At 47.6% G+C, this 19,697-nt stretch overlaps 1 protein-coding gene across 7 annotated transcripts in view; it reads right to left on the bottom strand.

Moving 5' to 3' along the window:
* Window positions 1–1,339: 1,339 nt before the first annotated feature.
* Window positions 1,340–19,697, bottom strand: part of CHERP (calcium homeostasis endoplasmic reticulum protein) — a 196,202-nt gene continuing 177,844 nt past the window's right edge. For 4 of the 7 annotated variants that reach the window (XM_085638367.1, XM_085638366.1, XM_085638363.1 and 1 more), the window contains 3 exons: window positions 15,809–15,859; window positions 14,156–14,200; window positions 1,340–3,586 (listed from right to left, as the gene is read on the bottom strand). In XM_085638367.1, coding sequence (XP_085494493.1) covers window positions 3,549–3,586; window positions 14,156–14,200; window positions 15,809–15,859 — 134 coding nt within the window. In that variant the 3' untranslated portion in view covers window positions 1,340–3,548. The remainder of the gene's footprint in view (window positions 3,587–14,155; window positions 14,201–15,808; window positions 15,860–19,697) is intronic. The other 3 variants (XM_085638368.1, XM_085638365.1, XM_085638364.1) reach the window with 1 other exon arrangement.

Genomic DNA, 19,697 nt, shown 5'->3' on the forward strand with positions numbered 1-19,697 from the left:
TGGCCGTTTGAACCTAATTTTACTTTTAGGGCACAAATGAAAGGGTGTGCCCCCCCCAGTCTCTCACACAACTTGACCTCAATATCTTCATATCCAGTTTAATTCTGAAGCAGTTAATGGTCATATCTTGTGGGAAGCATTTCCAGTGCTTAAAATTGACAAATGCACTTCTTCAGCACAGTGGTCCCAGACCTCCAAAAGGTAAGTTCTAACACAGTGACAAAAAAACAACAATCTAAGCTGCAGTCTATGTCCTGTTGCATTGTGGGTTTCAGACAAAGATGAAGTGTCTCGTCGAAACCTCTACTTCAAATGAAAACAACTTGCAATGTCTGTGCCAAAAAGACTAGTGTGCAAAGCATGTGATCTGCACTTACACATGCTGCATTGCTCATAGGCTGGTCTTTAGGCATGAGGTAGAATCGAGACCAGGCAGCCTCAGTATTCATAAGATAAAGAGGCAGGAAGTATAGGGCAGTAGAAGAAAGATCCATGAGATGAAATCAAGACCAGGCAGCCTCGGTGTTCATGAGATAAAGGGACGGGAAGTGTAGGATGGTGGAAGAAGGACATGAGGTGGAATCAAGAGCAGGCAGCCTTGGTGTTTATGAAATAGAGAGACAGAAGGTTTAGTGAGGTGGAAGAACGAGGCATTACAGGTGGGGCTGACGCAAGGAAGCCTTGGTATGCAGCAATGCTGGCATTCAACAGCACCTACTATGAGCGTCTAAGAAAATATTTGGCTCCCTGCCCTTTTTGTTTTCAATAAATTAAAGACCAGTTCTGAAGGAGGATACATTCTTTGAGATGTTATACAGACATCAAATTAGAATTCTAACTATGTCAAAGTTGTCAATATTGCATTTTAAAGGCGATGGGGTCAATCGAGGACAGTTGTCAACTGCAACTAGTGAGATATACATAGATATATCATTTTTTTTTTAAACGCTCGTCCTCATTCGCATTTTACAATCCTGCACAGTGGCTGTTGCAATATTATCCCCATACATGAAATAATTTCCAAAATTAATGAGTCACAAACCAAAGAATACAAATACTGAATAAAACTTTGTCTAGTCGCCTTTGATTTGAACATCCAAGTAATAGACCACTAAATAAAACTGTATTTTTTCATGTCATGCTGATTGCTCCTTTATGGTATTGTTTTGCCAAAGGAATTGTGATCAGTTATGTGGCCACAAATGAAAGTAATATTTGGTTCTTCCAGTGTTTAGCACAAAAACAAATCTGTGACAGAGGAGTATGTGAGCAATTTCTTTCAGAGGCGGTTCATTCAACAATTCTTCCAAAGTAAACGAAAAAGAAAGCAACATTGAAATTCTTTACAAAAGTGTATTTGAGTTCGAGACAGTAAAATTCACAGAGAAGTCAGTAACATACACAAATACGACTGGATTCATGTGTTACGCTGATTCTAAACACATCCGATTCACATCTTCACAGCAACGGATAAGGCCAAAGGAAAACAATTTTCTCTACTTCCCTTGGATTTAAAACTTCTTTCCTGAAACCTGCTTCACCTCCTTCACAAAAGAAAAGCATGAGCAGCAAATCGCATATTTACTCCGCTGTCTACAGAACAGTGAAAACATGCTACATTAATGACGTTAAAGTAATTCCTAAAACATCTACCTTAGTAGAATTTGCAGACGTAAAGCAGTATTGAGCACCCTGAAGGCAGACAAACTGCTTGAATGAACAGACAGTAAGTGTTCCCCAGAAAATAAACCTGTTAGTTTTTTACGATTAAAAGTGACTACAGTTATAGTTTGTACAATTGGTCTCTACACAAACCAGGAATAAACCTGTAAACTAGCTGTCGAGCAGCAGCACTGAAGCAACTTGTACCATTCCCATCATCTTGTTGTAAAAAGAACAAAACGTACTGATGGGGGTCTTCCCTCAGGCCTATGTGACCTGTATCTATAGTGAAAGTTGTACTTTTTCAGACCAGCTTTTAAACATCAGTCGGTTAAGCAATGAGTGGTGTGCTCAAGGACCTGCTCCCTTTGTGTGTAATGAAATTAAATAAATACAACTAATCAATACAGACCACAAAGTAGAAATGCCATCTGCCTGACTTTTTTTTTTCTAAAGAAATAAGTTGAGGGTCTTAGTGTACATGACTTTAAGACCGAGCTGCGCGATACCCTAAGGTGGCGATATAGGACAGGTACTGAACAGACCCAATACTTGGGTTCAGAGGGCACACACCAAGTGCTTCCACTGAAACATCTAGTAAAGAAAAAAAATTGTAAAGGAAAAAAACCTGTAAAGGCAAGAAAGAAGAGCAGGTTTAAGCTTCCCAATTTGACACAAATTGAATTTTCTTTAAGCATTTGACAAGGGGACACAAAGTTTGCCCTTAAAGGGGAGCAGCACCAGGTACTTCTGAAATACAAATACCACACAGCTGAACAAGATCACAACTTTGGAGGTGAAGTCTCCTACCTTTGTATCCTCTTCAGTTAATGTATCTAAATGCAGAACAGCATGACCACAAGACTCCACTTTGGGCCTCAAAGTTGGGGTTTAAATGGCTTTAACGCCAAAAGCTACGCAGCCGTCGGCACGGGGATCTCAGAAAACAGTCTCCTCGCTATTTCTTTTTTTAGACTGCTCAACAGAACTAGCCAACTTCATTACAATTCATTATCAATAAATGGAGCCATTTTTCAGTATAGAAAATGGAAAATATCTTGCGATTCAACTGCAGAGCACCCCAGCAAACATTTATACTGTTATACTGATGGGCACTATTTTCGGATGGATTAAAGAAAGTTGAGACCTCATCACACAACTTATCTTTATACATGAGCAGTGAAGCAAAACAAAAATGCATAAGATCTGTACAAGGAGCAAGTGAGAAGATCTGATAATTAAAAAAAAAAAAGGCAGAAGCGTCCAATTTAAATATGTTATACACAAACAGCACATGATACCCTTCACAGAGGTGAATGGCTAAAAACGCATCATCCGTTTGTTTGGTTGACTGGAAAAATTCAGTCGGGGAAATTGCTTCACTTTTTGAAGTAAGTGCGGAAGGCTTCACAATGAAAAATCAGTGTAGATGGAGCAAGTTTGAAGGGGGAGTGCCCTGGCCTTTAAGGTAGACACTCTTAAAATCCAGTTTTTTTTTTTTTATTACACTCCCTCCTGTGTAAGGGAAATTTACAAATAAGATATAAAAATGTATTTTACTTAAAAAGTCAAGAAATCAGAAACAAGAGCAAATAGTCATTAAAATGAAAAAAGTAATGGGGTTTGAGAAAACCGGATGCCCTCACGAGAATGGACTGTCCTATGAGTTGCTTGTGTGTATTTTACAAAACCTGCACTGTAACAAAGTGTCTTGAAAATACTGTTTGCTTCCCTCCTCACTAAAAATAATCCATTTAACATACAACAAAAATTAAAATAAGCATTTACACAAATGGGCTTCATTCACAAATGAGACGCTTGACACCGAAATCCAGGTTTTTAGAAAATGTGCATAATGGTAAATTTACAGTAGGGTGCAGGTTCTCTCATTCTGTAGGAACGGGCTCCCCAGGTTCTCGTTTTGCTGTAAGTCGAGACGGATAGAAAAAGAAAAGCAAATATATGAGTGATCACTGACATGGTTAATATTTTCTTTGATTGTTGAATGCAGAGCCATCAATGTCAGCTTGTACTGCGTGGACATTCCCATTTTCAAATTATGCAATACATTTGAATGATAACATACATAACATTGCTGTGCAACTCAAATTCTAAATCAATATTAAGAGTGGACCACACTGTTGTTCAACATATCAACTGCAGGTTATGCACAGATCTTTACGCACGGTAATATGTTTTTAGCTTAGACTTTGATTGAGAGCATTCTGGCCTCCGTAGACTCCGACTGATGCTCGGTTACAGAGTATTTCAAATCTTTTGTCTTTCACATTGCAAGAGGGAGTTCACAAAAAGCCAGAGCTCTGTCAATATGGGTCGGTAGTGAGTCTAAAAAGAAAATGAAGTTTTACAACCACCAATAGTAAAAGTATAGCTGCAAGGAAGGGGATAGGAATTCTCTAGACTTAGGCGAGAGTGCCCTTAACACCTGCAGACTGTTCCTTCCATAGTGTTGTGAAGGTGGTGGGGGGCCCGAAAGAAGGGGGGGGATCAGTGTGGTAGGAAAGAGTGTTAAGTTTGTTTCATACACAGGAGTTCTTGAAGATCTGCTGTTGAAAAGTGCACAACATCAAAGGCCCCTCTCAAGAAGAATGTAATTTCACCATCTGGCCTGAATGATATTTAATCCACATGGTGACAAGAGCATAATCTAAGACCCCAGAGCCACAGGCCCTAGGCGTCCTATTTTGCTGCACGAGAGAAGGAAGAGAGAATGCTGTTCGAGAGAGAACTACACATGTGGTGCTAAAACATTTACCAGGACAGCAGTGGTTGTTCCACACACTCAAAATGTTACAGGCTAATTTATTGCTCGAACAAGTCCTAGAAAATTTGCTGAACCTATGTTTTACTGCCAAAAGGATACTTTCTTTAGATAACTCGCGAGCAGAAATCCAACCCTCTCACAAAATCCTTAGACAGCCAGGCAGTAAGGTGGAAATTTGAGGACAGGGAATACAGACTTACTGTGGCAGATGGAAGACAAAACCACCCAATTCACTATTACGCCAGGCCCTGTGGGCAATGCTTGAGGGAAAGAATAATGACCTAAAAATTACATAGATCATGACAGCTTGCAAACGCACTGCATTTGAAGCACAGAAGATTTGTTTATCCTAAAAAAGCTTATCTGTTCCTTATGAAGTTTGGAAAAAGGAAAGATTACATATTCATCCCACTGTTTTAGTGTGCCTTGCCAAACTGTATTTCTGACAGCAGTCAAATTTATTTGGAACTAGAAAGTCAGAACCAGATTTCCCAGGAAGACCAGCTTTATAAAGTGGTTGCTTACATATAAAAAGAACAATCTCCCATAAAAATTGCTTTACTGAAAAATGGATGACTTGGAAGTGTGAACACCTTTTTAGTGCTAGCATACGCCCTGTTCAGTTCCTGAAAATGCTCTTACACCACCAAAGCAGTTTGTAATAACATGTCAGTAGTGACACTAGTAAAGTCTAAAACAAAGTAACTGGGGAAAAAGCATTTCAGACATGGTACTGCAGGTGACGCATTTATTCTACAAAACACTTATTTCCTAAACACTGCATTTTATTGGTCCAGTGTAATTCACTTAAGAATACCAGCAGAAAAAAAATGAGTATTAAACTGATCGGTCAGCCATAAATCAATAATTCTAAAACCACTTTTCTTGGTGAAGATGGAAGAGAGCAACTTGAGTACCTATAGGCGTCCATGAAGCTATGGATAAACACCTATATTTCGACTGGATTGTGAGACGTGTAGCTTTGCAAACCACTGGCTGCCCCCATGGAAGTAGCACATAGTAGTGATCTTTTCCTGGGACATCCTTACAAACAGGTATGATACTTCGCTGTAATGGTAATTAATCCTCCAGATGCACAGAAGGAGTCTTGCTGATGTATGCATGCGATGCTGCTTTTGACCCGGAGACTCTGATTAAAACCTCAGTCTCTCATGTTGAATTTCCAGCTCTGGGACTATACTACATCTAGAGGAGCTTTCCATTTCTACCTCACCAGACATTAATATCAACTTTTTTATTTTTTGTTGGTGAAACACAAAGTTACCTGTGGGGGAACACACTACACAAAAGGTAACAGGGTAATTTAACGTGAGTGTGCACAACCCAAATACCACAAGCTAATATCAACTGCACTCAAAAGTGATCTTTATACTTTTATCACAGCTGCAATACCCCTTTATTAATCTTTAGCTGATGCTTGTTAATACCCCATCGTCCAGAAAACATAGCGAAAATATTGAGCATTTTTAACAGCAAATTCTGCAACGCACTGAGAGTTGTAATGTTTGTGTATCTTTAAGAATTTTAATTCTGATTCTGCTGGCTATTAACTGCAGTTTGTGTTAAGAAAAATATTGGGCTTGAATAATGAACACCTTTGTTTATTACAAGATAAAAAGGAAGTCTCCATGTGTCGGAATTCTACAGAATACTGTTTAATCCCAACATAAGGAGAAATGGCAGAAATTGTAAAGGGCAATTATGTCATATTTGTAAAAAATCTGGATATTAGCAAATAAGATGCCGCAGAATGTGTTGATATCAGAAACTTAAAGGACGTACAAAACTATGTTAAAGAACGTACAAGCTTTGGATGCCATGGAGCGAAAAAAAGCATTAGGTGCAGTGCTTCCAGAGAATCAATTTTCTATTGGTGAAATGTGCCAGATGGTCTCTTTCAAATCAATGTCCATGCATGAATGCAACAGGGGACGCAGTGATGCGTACAGACATGGACACCACCCTTACAAATGGATCCCAACTTCAGCGGCCACAGAAAGCAGCACGGCTGACACACCTATCGATTTTTGTATCCGTCAACCCATCTCCCCTTACTTGAATTATTTCCTCCCATCTTTAACTGAACGTGAACACAAGTGCAGACATTCTTCAGTGCAAACCGTTTAGAGTAGAACACATATGCAGAGAACTTATTAGGTCATGCTGGTTTCAGTAACTCCAGAACCTTTCTACTTGCAGTCCTCAGCAGAAGATTTTTCATTCAGTTTGTGGCCGTGTTGGTAAACAGCCTCCTTTTAGTTCATTTAATAATCTTAATTATTGTAGTAAAAATGTACTCGGGTGTTAATGTCCTGAGTCACAAACAGTATTGAATGAGAACCTTATGTAAAGCGTGCCACTTTTAATATTATGGTCTCCTCTCTGGCCAACCACTGCAGCTGTTGGAGGCGTGGGGGATGTGGTTTTCTTCAAAACGTCAAGGCGAACTGGGCCAGGATTTTGTACCTATGCAAAATGTCATGGTAGCTTTTGTTGTAATTTGAATTAACATGGCCTGACCAGTCGGCACATGAGTTTACCAAATACCCACTGACAAACGCCAAATGTCGGTTTGTCAAAGTCCTCAAAGATCAGTTATTTTGATTAGATATAATCTTATCTCCTGTTTTTGATAATCCATCTCATCACTCGGAGTCCAGTGCAATGCTGGAGTTCATAAAGATAATAACAGTGGCTCAAAGGGCATTGTTTGGTAGATAGCTTACCAAAAGGCACGATAAATTGCTATGTACAGGGAAAGAGGAGCAGGGAGACAAAAGATTAAGGAATTGCTTTTCACCTATATTTGGTTATACGGTCAAAAAAGACAAACATAAATGCACTGTGCTACATTACACTGTGCACAAGTGCTCGTGAGAAAATGAACGGCGCTGGTGACATGTGAAGGAGTACAAGGGGAACAAGGAAGCAAAAAAAACAAGTCATGTATGCAGTGTACTCTTAATGATGCCCATACATTTGGTACAGTAGGAACAGATTGATTCTTCTGGGCAAGCACGAGGGAGTCGCTGTAAATTACGCTGTGGGAGTCTACGGCGTTTCAGCCTTTACACAGTATTAGGCCATCATCAGGACCAGGTTACAGTGCTGTGGAGTCTGAGCATACTCCTCCATGTGTCACCAGAGCTGTTGAACAAGTTACTAACCTTCGGTAACGATGTATCTGTAAGAAACATTAGTTAGTTAGATTCCTCACCTTAGAATATCCCCAGGCGTCAGACTGGATCCGGAAGATTTTTCGTCAGCAATACCCCTTGCGCGTCGCTAGGCGTCGTCTGCGGCTCCGCGTCCGTCGTCGGCGTCGTGCGCCGGGATGACGTCGTCGGAGTACTTAGACGCCGCCCTCGCGCGCTGACGTCAGTTCTTGTACATAGCCTTCCGCGCCAGGAACGCAGAGCCATGCAAAGACCGACACTGGTGCCAAAAATAAAATCTAGGGGCCTGAAAGGACAACCTTAACCCTAGATGTCAGTTCGCAGAACGGGGAGGATGGGAGGGTCGGTGAGGAATCTAACTAACTAATGTTTCTTACAGATACATCGTTACCGAAGGTTAGTAACTTGTTCATCTGAAAGAAACACGTTAGTTAGATTCCTCACCTTAGAATAGATACCCAAGCAATACCATCCCCGGTGGTGGGTCTGCGAACCAAGATCACACCAGAAAGTCCTGGAGGACAGAACGGCCAAAGAAGCCATCCCTCCGGACTTGGCTGTCAAGGCAATAATGCCTGGCAAACGTGTGTAGAGAAGCCCACGTCGCCGCCTGACAGATGTCCTGCAAAGGGACTCCCCGTCCCAAGGCAGTAGTAGCCGCCGTGGCCCGAGTAGAATGGGCGCGCAGCCCAACAGGAGGGTCCTTTTTAGCCAAGGAATAGCAGATTTTTATACACAAAACGACCCACCGAGAGATGGTTCGTTTGTGCACAGCTTTCCCCTTCTTAGCGCCCACGTACCCAACAAAAAGCTGGTCGTCCACCCGGAACTGTTTTGTGCGGTCCAGATAGAAGGAGAGCGCACGTTTTGGGTCCAGACGGTGGAGCCTCTCTTCCTCTTTGGAAGGATGCGGAGGCGGAAAGAAGGTGGGCAAGGTGACAGACTGCCCAAGGTGAAATGGAGTCACCACTTTAGGAAGAAAAGAGGGACGAGGCCGAAGGACAACCTTGTCCGGATGAACAGATAGAAAAGGAGGCTTTGAAGATAAAGCCTGGAGCTCACTCACCCGTCTAGCCGAGGTGATGGCTACCAGAAAAGCAGTCTTTAGAGTTAGAAGACGAAGAGGGCAATTGTGAAGAGGCTCGAAGGGAGCGCACATCAGGAATGTCAAAACCAGATTCAAGTCCCACTGAGGCATTACAAAAGGGGCAGGAGGGAACGTGTGTGTAATGCCTTTGAGAAAGCGTGTAACCACAGGGGACTTGAAAAGAGAAGGCTGATCAGGAAGCCGCAAGAAGGCGGAGATGGCAGCAAGATAACCTTTCAGGGTGCCCAGGGCAGAGCCCTGCCGGGCCAGAGAAAGAAGGAAGAGGAGAACCTCAGAAAGAGGGGCGGAAAGGGGATCCACAGCCTTTGCTGTGCACCATGCCACAAATTTGTTCCACCGGCAGGCGTATACCGACTTTGTGGAGGGACGCCTGGCTGCCAGAATGATATCACAGACTTCAGGAGGCAAGTCAAATGGCATCAACTGCCGCCGCTCAATCTCCACGCATGGAGGTGGAGGCTGGACAGGTTCGGGTGGAGGACCGTCCCCTGCTGCTGCGACAGAAGATCCTCCCGAAGGGGCAGACGTATCGGGGGATCGGTCAACAGACTGAGTAGCTCGGGATACCAGTATCTTCGTGCCCAATCCGGAGCCACCAAGATGACTTGGGCCCGGTCGCGCCTGATCTTCTTCAGCACTCTGGGCAGAAGTGGTATAGGCGGAAAGGCGTACAACAGACCGCAACTCCACTCGTGACGAAAAGCGTCGCCGAGCGAGTGCCGCCTTGGAAATTCCAACGCGCAGAACTGCTGACATTGCGCGTTCTCTTCGGTGGCGAATAGATCTAACCAAGGCTCTCCCCACTGCTGAAAGAGGCCTTGCACCACTTCGGAGTTCAGACGCCATTCGTGATCCATCATGCACCGGCGGCTGAGTTCGTCTGCTCTGGCGTTCAGAGAGCCCGCCAGATGTTGAACCACCAGGGTGACGCCCTGGTGTTCCAGCCATGTCCAGAGGCGCAGAGCCTCCTGACAAAGGGTCCACGACCCCACCCCGCCCTGTTTGTTGCAGTACCACATGGCGGTGGTGTTGTCCGTGAACACCTGCACGACACTTCCCCTGACAGAGGGAAGGAAGGCTTTCAGTGCAAGCCGGATCGCTCTCAACTCCAACAGGTTGATGTGGAGACGAGACTCCGCCGGAGACCAGAGGCCTCTGATCTCCGCCTCTCCCATATGGCCACCCCAACCCAGGAGGGACGCATCCGTCACTACGACATGCTCCGGTTGGGGAAGGGAGAGGCTCTTGCCCTTGACCCACTCGCGGTCCGTGAGCCACCACTGCAACTGCTGTGCAGTGCCCTCCGAGATCAAGACATGGTCGGACAGGTTGCCGTGATGCTGGGCCCACTGAAACTTCAGGTCCCACTGCAGAGCCCGCATGCGCCGCCTGGCGTGATGCACTAGTAGGATGCAGGAGGCCATCAGCCCCAGAAGCCGCAACACTAGCCTGACCGAAACCCGGGATAGAGGCCGAAAGATGGGAATCAGGGCCTGTATATCCCGGACCCGCTGTTCCGGTGGATGGACCCGGAACTGCGCCGAATCGAGAACCGCTCCGATGAAGAGGAGCTTCTGAGAGGGACTCAAGTGTGACTTCGGCACGTTGATGGAAAACCCCAGCAAATGCAGGAGATCCGCCGTAGTCTGGAGATGGGAGACGACTGCCTGGGGCGAGCCCGCCTTCAACAACCAGTCGTCGAGATAGGGGAAGACTGGGACCCCTGATCTGCGCAGATGAGCTGCGACCACCGCCATCACTTTCGTGAACACCCGAGGGGCACTGGTGAGGCCGAAGGGGAGCACGGTAAACTGAAAGTGCTCTTGGCCCACCGTGAACCGCAGGTAACGCCGGTGGGCCGGCAGGACGGGGATATGGAAATATGCGTCCTGCAAGTCCAACGCTACCATCCAGTCTCCAGGGTCTAGGGCAGCTAAAACCTGAGCCAACGTTAGCATCTTGAACCTTTCCTTTCGGAGGAAGGCATTGACGTTCCGGAGGTCCAAGATAGGGCGCAGGCCCCCCTTGCCCTTCTTGGGAACCAGAAAGTAGTGGGAATAACAACCACGACCTACTTCTGGACTCGGAACGCGCTCGACGGCCCCCTTGGCCAAGAGAGCCGAAACTTCCTCGCGGAGAAGATCCAAATGATCCCCCGAGATACGGTGGTGCTGTGGTGGCATGGCTGGAGGGGTCGTCTCGAAGGGGAGGGAGTAGCCCCTTCGGACGATTTGCAGCACCCACCTGTCCGATGTTATGGACCGCCAGTGGAGCAGGTGATGGCGAACTCTGCCGCCCACTGGCGTGGTATGGGCCTGAAAGCTCGGACTAGGAAGGCTTTGAGGCGGATGCTGCCGGGGTGGATGTGGGCTGACCACGTCGGCCTCCATTTCCGCCACGGCGGAAGCCACGTCCGCGACCGCGCGCAGGTTGGTTCTGCGGCTGGTGGCTCTGCGGACGTGAGGAGGCGCCCCTTCCTTGGCCACGAAAGGGGCGAAAAGCGGAGGTGTGCGCCCGCGGAGCCGAGAGGCCCAAGGACTTGGCCGTAGCCCGGGAGTCCTTAAAGCGGTTCAGCGCACTGTCCGCCTTCTCACCAAACAGGCGAGTGCCATCAAATGGCATGTCCATGAGGGTGTTCTGGACATCCCCGGAAAATGACGTGGACCGCATCCAGGCGTGGCGGCGGAGCGCCACCGTGGTGGAAATCGCCCGACCTAGCGAGTCCGTGGTGTCAAGCCCACATCTTATGGCGTGCCGTGCTGCATCCCTCCCATCGGCCAGAGCCTGGGAAAGACGTGGCCGGACCTCCTCCGGACACAGGGGCAGCACGTCCTCCACCGTATCCCACAGGGAATGGGAATAACGGTCCAAGAGACAGGCGGTATTTAAGGACCGCAGGCCCAAACTAAGGGACGAGAACAGTTTCTTGCCAAACTGCTCGAGTCTCTTGGAATCCCGGTCCGGCGGAGCGGTCGGGAAGGAGGATTGGGAAGTAGAGGCCTGGATAACCAGACTCTCGGGGGTGGGGTGTTGGGACAGGAAGCTGGGGTCGCCCGGAGCAGGGCGGTGGCGCCTGGCAACGTTCCTATCCACAGGAGGGACTGTGGAGGGCTTGGACCAGGTGCCCTGCAGAACGTCAGTGAGGGCCTCGTTAAACGGCAGCAGAGGCTCAGTGGAGCTTGCTGAGGTTTGAAGCACCTCAGTGAGGATGTTGGTCCTCACAGCCACGGCAGGCAACTCGAGCCCAAGGGCCTCAGCCGCCTTGCGCAGCACCACAGAAAATGCTGCACCCTCCTCCGAAGCCACGGTCGGAGGAGAAGTGAATCCAGCGTCTGGCGAGGTGTCCAGCCCGCTGGCCTCCCCCAGTTCATCTGCCCAGTCCTGAGAAAGCTGTGACTGAACAGCCAGAGGGTCCTCGAACCCCTCCCAGTCGCCCCCTTCTTCCGATTCCTGATAAACAGGAGGAATGATCGGAACCGGACTGTAGAGATGGTAGGTCTCTAGCGGCGTCGGATGCGGCGTCGGCGGACGCCGTGCCGGCGTCGGGTCCGGATGAGGGCTAAACTGGGGCGTCGGCGTCACAGGCGTCGGCGTCGGCGGCGCCGGTGACGGCGTCGGTGGTTCAGGCGTCGGCGCCGGTGGAGGAGTGACAAGGTCAACCGGCGTCGACTGGGGCCCAGGCATGGGCCCCGCGGGGACCTGCGGCGTCGAGACCGGAGTCGTCGACGGCGCCGGGGCCGGAGCCGCCGGCACGCGAGGTCGCCCAGTCGAGCCCGCGGGGCCCGAAGGCGCGCCAGCGGGCGTCGACGGCGGGGCCAGGCTCCTCATGGCCGAGAGGAAGGCGCTGATCTCCGCCGGCGCCGCGTCAGCCCCAGGGACCGGAAGGTATGGGGGCGGACGCGGCACCTGCGGCTCCGCCGGAGCCGCGGGGGTGGAACCACTTGGACCCTCGGCCGAGTCGCGCGACCGGCGAGGGGAGTCCGAAGAGCGATGTCGCCGCTTGGACTTCTTTGAGTGTTTGGACTTACCCGACGACTTGGAGCCCGACGATCGATGGTGGCGTCGGCTAGGGCTCCGCGAGCGATCCTTGGACCTCCTCCTGGACCGGGATCGCGCACGACGCGGAGCCGAGTGGCGAAGCTCGAGAAGCTTGCGGGACCGCTCCCGCCTAGCCTTCGAAGTCAGGGCCTGGCAGTCGTTGCACGACTCCGCGTCGTGGTCGAGGCCTAAGCAATAGAGGCACCGGCGGTGGTGATCGGTCACCGACATCAGTCGATGACAGTCTTCACAAGCCTTGAACCCAGGCATCCTACCGGCACCAGATGTCGACAGACAGGGATCAAAAATGATCAAAAAGAGTTAGTCAAAAAAGACTAAAAGGGGTAGCTCTCCCGGATCTGCGCTTACTGGCGCGGAAAAAAGAAGAACTGACGTCAGCGCGCGAGGGCGGCGTCTAAGTACTCCGACGACGTCATCCCGGCGCACGACGCCGACGACGGACGCGGAGCCGCAGACGACGCCTAGCGACGCGCAAGGGGTATTGCTGACGAAAAATCTTCCGGATCCAGTCTGACGCCTGGGGATATTCTAAGGTGAGGAATCTAACTAACGTGTTTCTTTCAGATCTCTTTCTCACGAGCACTTGTGCACAGTATAATACAGGTTACATGACATTTAATGTAGCACAGTGCATTTATGGTTGTCTATTTTGACCGTATAACCAAATATAGGTGAAAAGCAATTCCTAAATCTTTTGTCTCCCTGCTCCCCTTCCCCTGTTAATGGCAATTTATTGTGCCTTTTTGTAAACTATCTACCAAACAATACCCTTTGAGTTACTGTTATATGCTATACAATATTTACCTGGTCTGTACCGGGTTTACAGGTAACACTCTGTAGTTTGTTACTACATGGAGTTCATAAAGATGTCATGGCTTATTATCCGTTAAGTGCTTACAATTCCCTTCACTAAGGGGGTTGGGTGCCACAGAACTGAACAGGATAATATCCCCTTTAAGACCTCAATAGGCAGTGGTTCCTTTAAACTATCAAATGACATTGTGTTACTGCATTATGAAATCCTTTGACATTCTGACGGGATTGTTCGCGATTGACCTGGTAAGAAAGGCAGGCAATTCTGCATGTCCGATCTGTAATCTACCCACCTATGGAATGATGAAAGCCCGACATTCATAGATAGTAAGGCCAGGAAGTCAATGCAGGTTGGTAATTCCTAACAGGCAGATTGCTTTTTAACTGGTTGAAGAATGGTGCTACCTCCAACCCCACGCCACAAACCGGGCAGTGAACCTCACAACACACACAACCAATCCTGCATGTGGGAGAAGCAATGGTGAATAAGTACAAGAAATGTATGCAGTAAGTAGAAGAAATGTTATTCACCAGGGGTGACGAAGGCATCTGGAGGCCAGCTGCCTTTATCGTCATCTGGAATACAAGAGATTAGCTCTGTAAAACACCATTATATTAACAGGCATCGCATTTTGTACAGGATCTTTTGTGCAAAGGAAGCTAACTAAATACACACTACATGAAACGTTTATACACCAGAACAATTTTGTTAATCACATTTTAATTGCATTTTTGTTTATTTTTTAACTGCCTACCAGAAGTTTTATTTGACTGCATACACTCCTTTGGATATATATCTAACATTATTCACACCATGAACACGCTACAAAAATAAATAGGCAAGCAGTAGGTCTACAAAATAAATGGTGACAAAAACAGACACCAGTGAGCCCAGCACACCCTTAAACAGCATTTCAAGACCTGAACTGAACCTGTCCAGGCTCTGTGCTATCATGAGGCTCAAGAAAGACGGAGTTCATATTTACTGCATCTCCATGCCTCACGAGTCTTCAAGCTCAGATTCGCTATTTTTCGTAACATCCCCTACAGTGTCACAAGGTATAGTAGGGAACCATGAACCTAAATAGCACATGAGTTAGGTTTGCTTTGAGATCTACGGGCTGTTGAGAGTCAGACTTGATTATAAGTCTTGTGTCCTACCAGAAAGGAATACCACTGCCGTACTTTATCCTAGGTGGGCCATGAGCCCAGAAGGCCTACAATAGTTTGTCGTGCAATCAAACTCTTGCACACAACTATGTAATTCAGTGGGTTCCAAAGACACTTCAAGCCCTTCTAATGAGATAATGAAACATTTGGCTTGTCATCCAACTCCAAACATGAGGCTTAAATGAACAGGAAATAGCCTTTTTTAAACACTACATCATAAGCCACAAAGAATTATGCAGAGGACATTTCCTAGCCTGCCATCCTTCGTTTCAGCACCTGGTGAATCGACAGCAGGAATTTTTAAGTGGTCAACACAATACTAGTAAATATCAAAGCAGTATGAATGGCTTAAATAAGTTAGGGACGTGAAGGATAGCCCCTGCAATGAAACACAAGGAATCACCCAACCAGTCATTTCCTGTGAATAGGATGGGGGGCGCTAGGGTCACTGGTCTCAATTACCCGACCACCACGATAGACTATTGGTACAGGCAGCGGCGCGGCCATGGCTACGCTGCTGACCTTGAGGCAGCGTGTCTGTCCTGCATTGCAATGAACACCAATCAAAAGGATGCACTGAATTAACTGTGAAAACGTCACATTGAATGATGGGTTTAAGAATTCATTCTTAAAAGACTGCTGCTCCCCACTATAATGCGAGGAGTCAGGCGGCAGAGTGTGTAAACAAATTGGGGTTGCTCATATGTATTGACTAAACTATAAGCAGATATAACTAGGTCCAGCTTTGCAGACTTGAGTAACCAGTACCTGAAGAAAAGAATGAGAATGCAAAAATGAAAGCCAGAGAATCCACAAAAAAAAAAAAAACTGCTCCACAGCATCAAAAAGAGGACGGGAAGAAACAAATCACTTACTATTATCAACAGCGTGAACGCAGTTTCACAGCAAAAGTCCCAAAATGGAGCACCATAATTGTATGCAAGCCTCTTCGGGTAGACATTTGCTTTTTGGGGTGAACTGAAACTGAGCAGTAGCATAGCAAAGATAACTTACCACCTGCAGGCGGCGTGGCGCCGGCTGGGAACGGGCCTCCTGCCTTGAAATCTAAGGAGTAGGAAAGGTAAAGCAAAGAGGGTGAGTAAAACAAAAGAAACATAAGCAATGGCAGTCAGAGAATGGATCGTGGTAGTGGGGAGTAGCAGGATGGAGACCGTCAACAAGTGCAGAAAACGGAGACCATAATGCTTTACTTTCAGAAGAACCACCAGGCCAGAGTTCCACCAGGCCACCAGGCTTCAATCACTCCAACAATTTAGCAGAGGGGGGCACTAGCAGTGAGAATTTGTTCCCATCATGCTTAGATGCTTTGCCCCTCTCTGTATGTTCTCCTTGAGGGCACTGGTAATATTTAAATATTACTTGAGAGTTTGACCCATAATCAGAAGGTTCTTTTTATGTTTGAGAACATTTTAAAAGGACGAGTCTGCCACAACTTGGCTGCCTGCTCTACAATGTGCCACATAACAATAAAAACATTTAAAGCTCGGGAATGGTCGGTTGTCCTCGATGTCTTACAGAAGACAGGGAAAGTCTGGATGAGTGGGTGCAGAGACATCAAAAAGGGCTGCAGTTCGGAGACATGGATTACCACTTTGGAAGAATCGACTGCCTCCACACATGGGCAATAAATGCCTGCCTCGTGTCCTGCTAATTATTCATATCTTTAATGCTGGAAATAGGTTTGGTGCTCATCATTTACTTTCTGGCTGCGCTCAGCAGCAAGAAGTTCTGCAAGTGATGCAGAATGCTGCGTTTGATTAATGTTGAGAAGAACAATAGTTACTTACCTGTAATCTGTGGTTCTCCAGTATTGGTGTCTTTCATAGATTCACATGCCTGAATCATTCCCCGTCGTCGGAGTGGGAGTCCCACGGTACATAAAAAAGCAATAATTATGCATATACCAAACAAAAAACCCTGGTAACCTGAACCAGGAAGTAAAGTAGCCTAAGCTACAAGGGAAAAAACTTCCACAGCTATGACTATCACTGTCATTATATACAGTCCAAACTGCAGCCAATCAGGCAACAGCACCCACCAGAATGTTCTCCTCAGAGGCTCAGGCTGTCAGATTTTCTCGCACAGGAGTGAAGTAATATACCATAACCTAAAAAGCCTCTGAGGGGAGGTGGGCGGGTTGCATGTGAATCTATGAAAGACACCAATACTGGAGAACCACAGATTACAGGTAAGTAACTATTGTTCTTCTCCAGTATTTGGGGTGTCTTTCATAGATTCACATGCCTGAATCAGAGTAGATAGCAGTACATAACCTTATGCTCATAAGACGCCACTTTTTATATAGACCATATACATTATGAAACAGTATAACCATACAGAAACACACATGTGTTTCAATTTATGCAAAACAATTTCACATCACAAAAGGCGTCTTATAAAAGCATAGCGGAGGAGGGAGAACAGAGGCTCACCTTATTTGAAAAGATTACGTAGAACAGCTTGTCCCACTGAACCATCCGCATCACTTGCAGCTTCCAAACAGTAGTGTCTGGTAAACGTATGGCAGCTGGACCATGTTGCCGCTTTACAGATCTGGTGAAGAGGCACACCGGCGAAAAGAGCTGTAGATGACGAGATTGCTCTCGTAGAGTGTGCTCTTGGGGTCGCTTGTAATGGTCTTCCAGCTTGATCATGGCATAAACAAATTGCAGCTGAGATCCAACTGTAGGAGAGTAGGGTCTGCTTTCTATGTTCACCCCCACTTTTTGCTTTTGCTTTACTGGTTTTCGACTTAGATGTGGCTGTGGGCCTGCTAATCAGACCCACAGCCCTGCTGTTCTCTCTCTAAATTACTACTATGTACTTTAGGTGCATAACCCATTTGGATAGGATCACCTTATTGGGCCCTGTACAGTGTACCCTAGGTACCCAGGGCATAGGTGTACCCTAGGCCTACCAGGGGCTGCAGCATGTATTGTGCCACCCCTGGCCTGGCCTTCCATTTTGACACAACTGGCTGATCACTCAGCTGGGGCAAGGTCGTGTAATCACCCCTTGCTTAGGTGTAGTATTCCTATACCTAACTTACATATAGACACATGTGTACCTATCAGTCACTCCTATGGCAGGCCTTGACAATCCTGGAGGCAGAGTGCTTGGTAACATGTGAGATGGTGCTCTAGCATGAGCTGAGCCTGTCTGCAGCTTTCGGAACCAAGTCCTTATAGCTGTTCTATGATATAGCCTACCATATACTCTTAAAGTACCTTATAATCTTAGACGGTTATGGTAACTATGGTTTGGCTTTATCAAAACATGTCGTGTAAGGTGTCTAACACTCGGGAATAATACCCCCATGCCATTTCTGGACAGGAGAATATTATTCCCCCCTTCTAGAGGGAAAGACATGTTAAAATCATACTTCAACTGTTAGCCTCTGACCAAAGCCTCAGCATCACAAAATGGATGCTGCTGCCACGACACAAGTCTGACCTCCTGCAGCTGGGAGTGATCCCAGCCAGGGAGGCCTGGACAATAGGTTTCCTGCTTGGGGAGGTGCTAGCACCTCCCCAGACAGCCTTTAGTGTATTGGGGCAGGGTGGGCTGAAAGGAATGAGACATGCCTGGGGCACACAAGGTGTTCCTTGCATAGTCCAGTTCAAACCGGCGCTGGGGCACTCCAGCCCCAGCTCTGGCGCGAAACTGGACAAAGGGAAGTGGGTGTAACCACCCCCTCCCAGGTCCCACCCATAAGGCGTGACCTAGCAGGTATCCCAGCCCCCCAGATTAGTATAAGAGTGGGAGTTGGGCCTCAAGACTTTAGATTATCCTGAACCTGCAAAACTGAACAGAAACTCTGGACCTTCGACATTCGACGAAAGAAGAAGACTGAAGAATCTCCCTTGTAGCCAAGGAGTGGCTACCCTGTGCAAACAGGCACCATCAAGTGACTACCCTTTGCTTTGTGAAACGTTCGACGAGGAACCGATTGCAGAGCCCGACCAGAGCCTTGATTTCCAGACTTCTCCGACCCTCATCCACATCTGCAGCAGAGCTGAGATCCGTGGAGGCGACGAGCGACGTGGGACCGGCTACCTGGGAAAAGTGGCTAGTAACTTACAGCGCAGCTTCTGAGGTACCCTCGAAGTTGTGCACCGGGGATTGAGAAGCCCCAACCCCAAGCACCATCTGCACCGAAGACCAGCCCCCCACACTCCACGAGTCCTGCGTGGGGCCCTTCAGCATTTTCCTGCTTGCCGCGTCTGTCCGGTTGCTTGCCCGCTGGCTAGTGGCCTTTGTGACGACGCTCCCTGAAATCTTCTGCGCTGGTTTGGCTCCTCCAGACTGGCTCCCGCTTCTCTGCAAAGAAGAAGCACCCCAGACCTTCCTGGTCTGCACCAGAAGCAAGTCCCTTGTTCTTCGTGGGTTCCGCTTGCCAAGGCTTGGTGAGTCCTAGTCCAACTTCGACGCCGCCGACAGCAAGAGCCTTCGTGGGACAGCTCGCCTCCTGGTCCTGGTCGTCCTCGACGCTTCCTGGTCCTCCTGGCTGCAGCGACAAGCTTCACCTTCACCTGCAACTCTTCACGACATCGCCTGGTTCCTTCCTGGTTCCACGTGGTCACTGGCTAGTGACCTTGACTCTGTCCCCTCTGCTTGCAGGTTTCTTCTCTTCTTGATCCCAGGCTTGGGATCCACCGGACACTCTCTCCTGACTGCCTGTCAGCATCTTTCTTCAGGCATCCATAGGAGTCGACGACGAAAACGACGCATCTTCACCCCTATGCACCCGCAGCCTGTGGGCTAGGTAACTTGGGTACTCCGGTGCTCATCAGGATAGTGACTATCCTAGTGTCTAGTTTTCAAGTCTCAACTTCCTAGCTACTCCGGAAGTGTCCTAAATCTATCTATTTCTAAACTGTAA

Source organism: Triturus cristatus, chromosome 12 (genome assembly GCF_964204655.1).
Source record: "Triturus cristatus chromosome 12, aTriCri1.1, whole genome shotgun sequence".
Taxonomy (NCBI): Eukaryota; Metazoa; Chordata; class Amphibia; order Caudata; family Salamandridae; genus Triturus; species Triturus cristatus.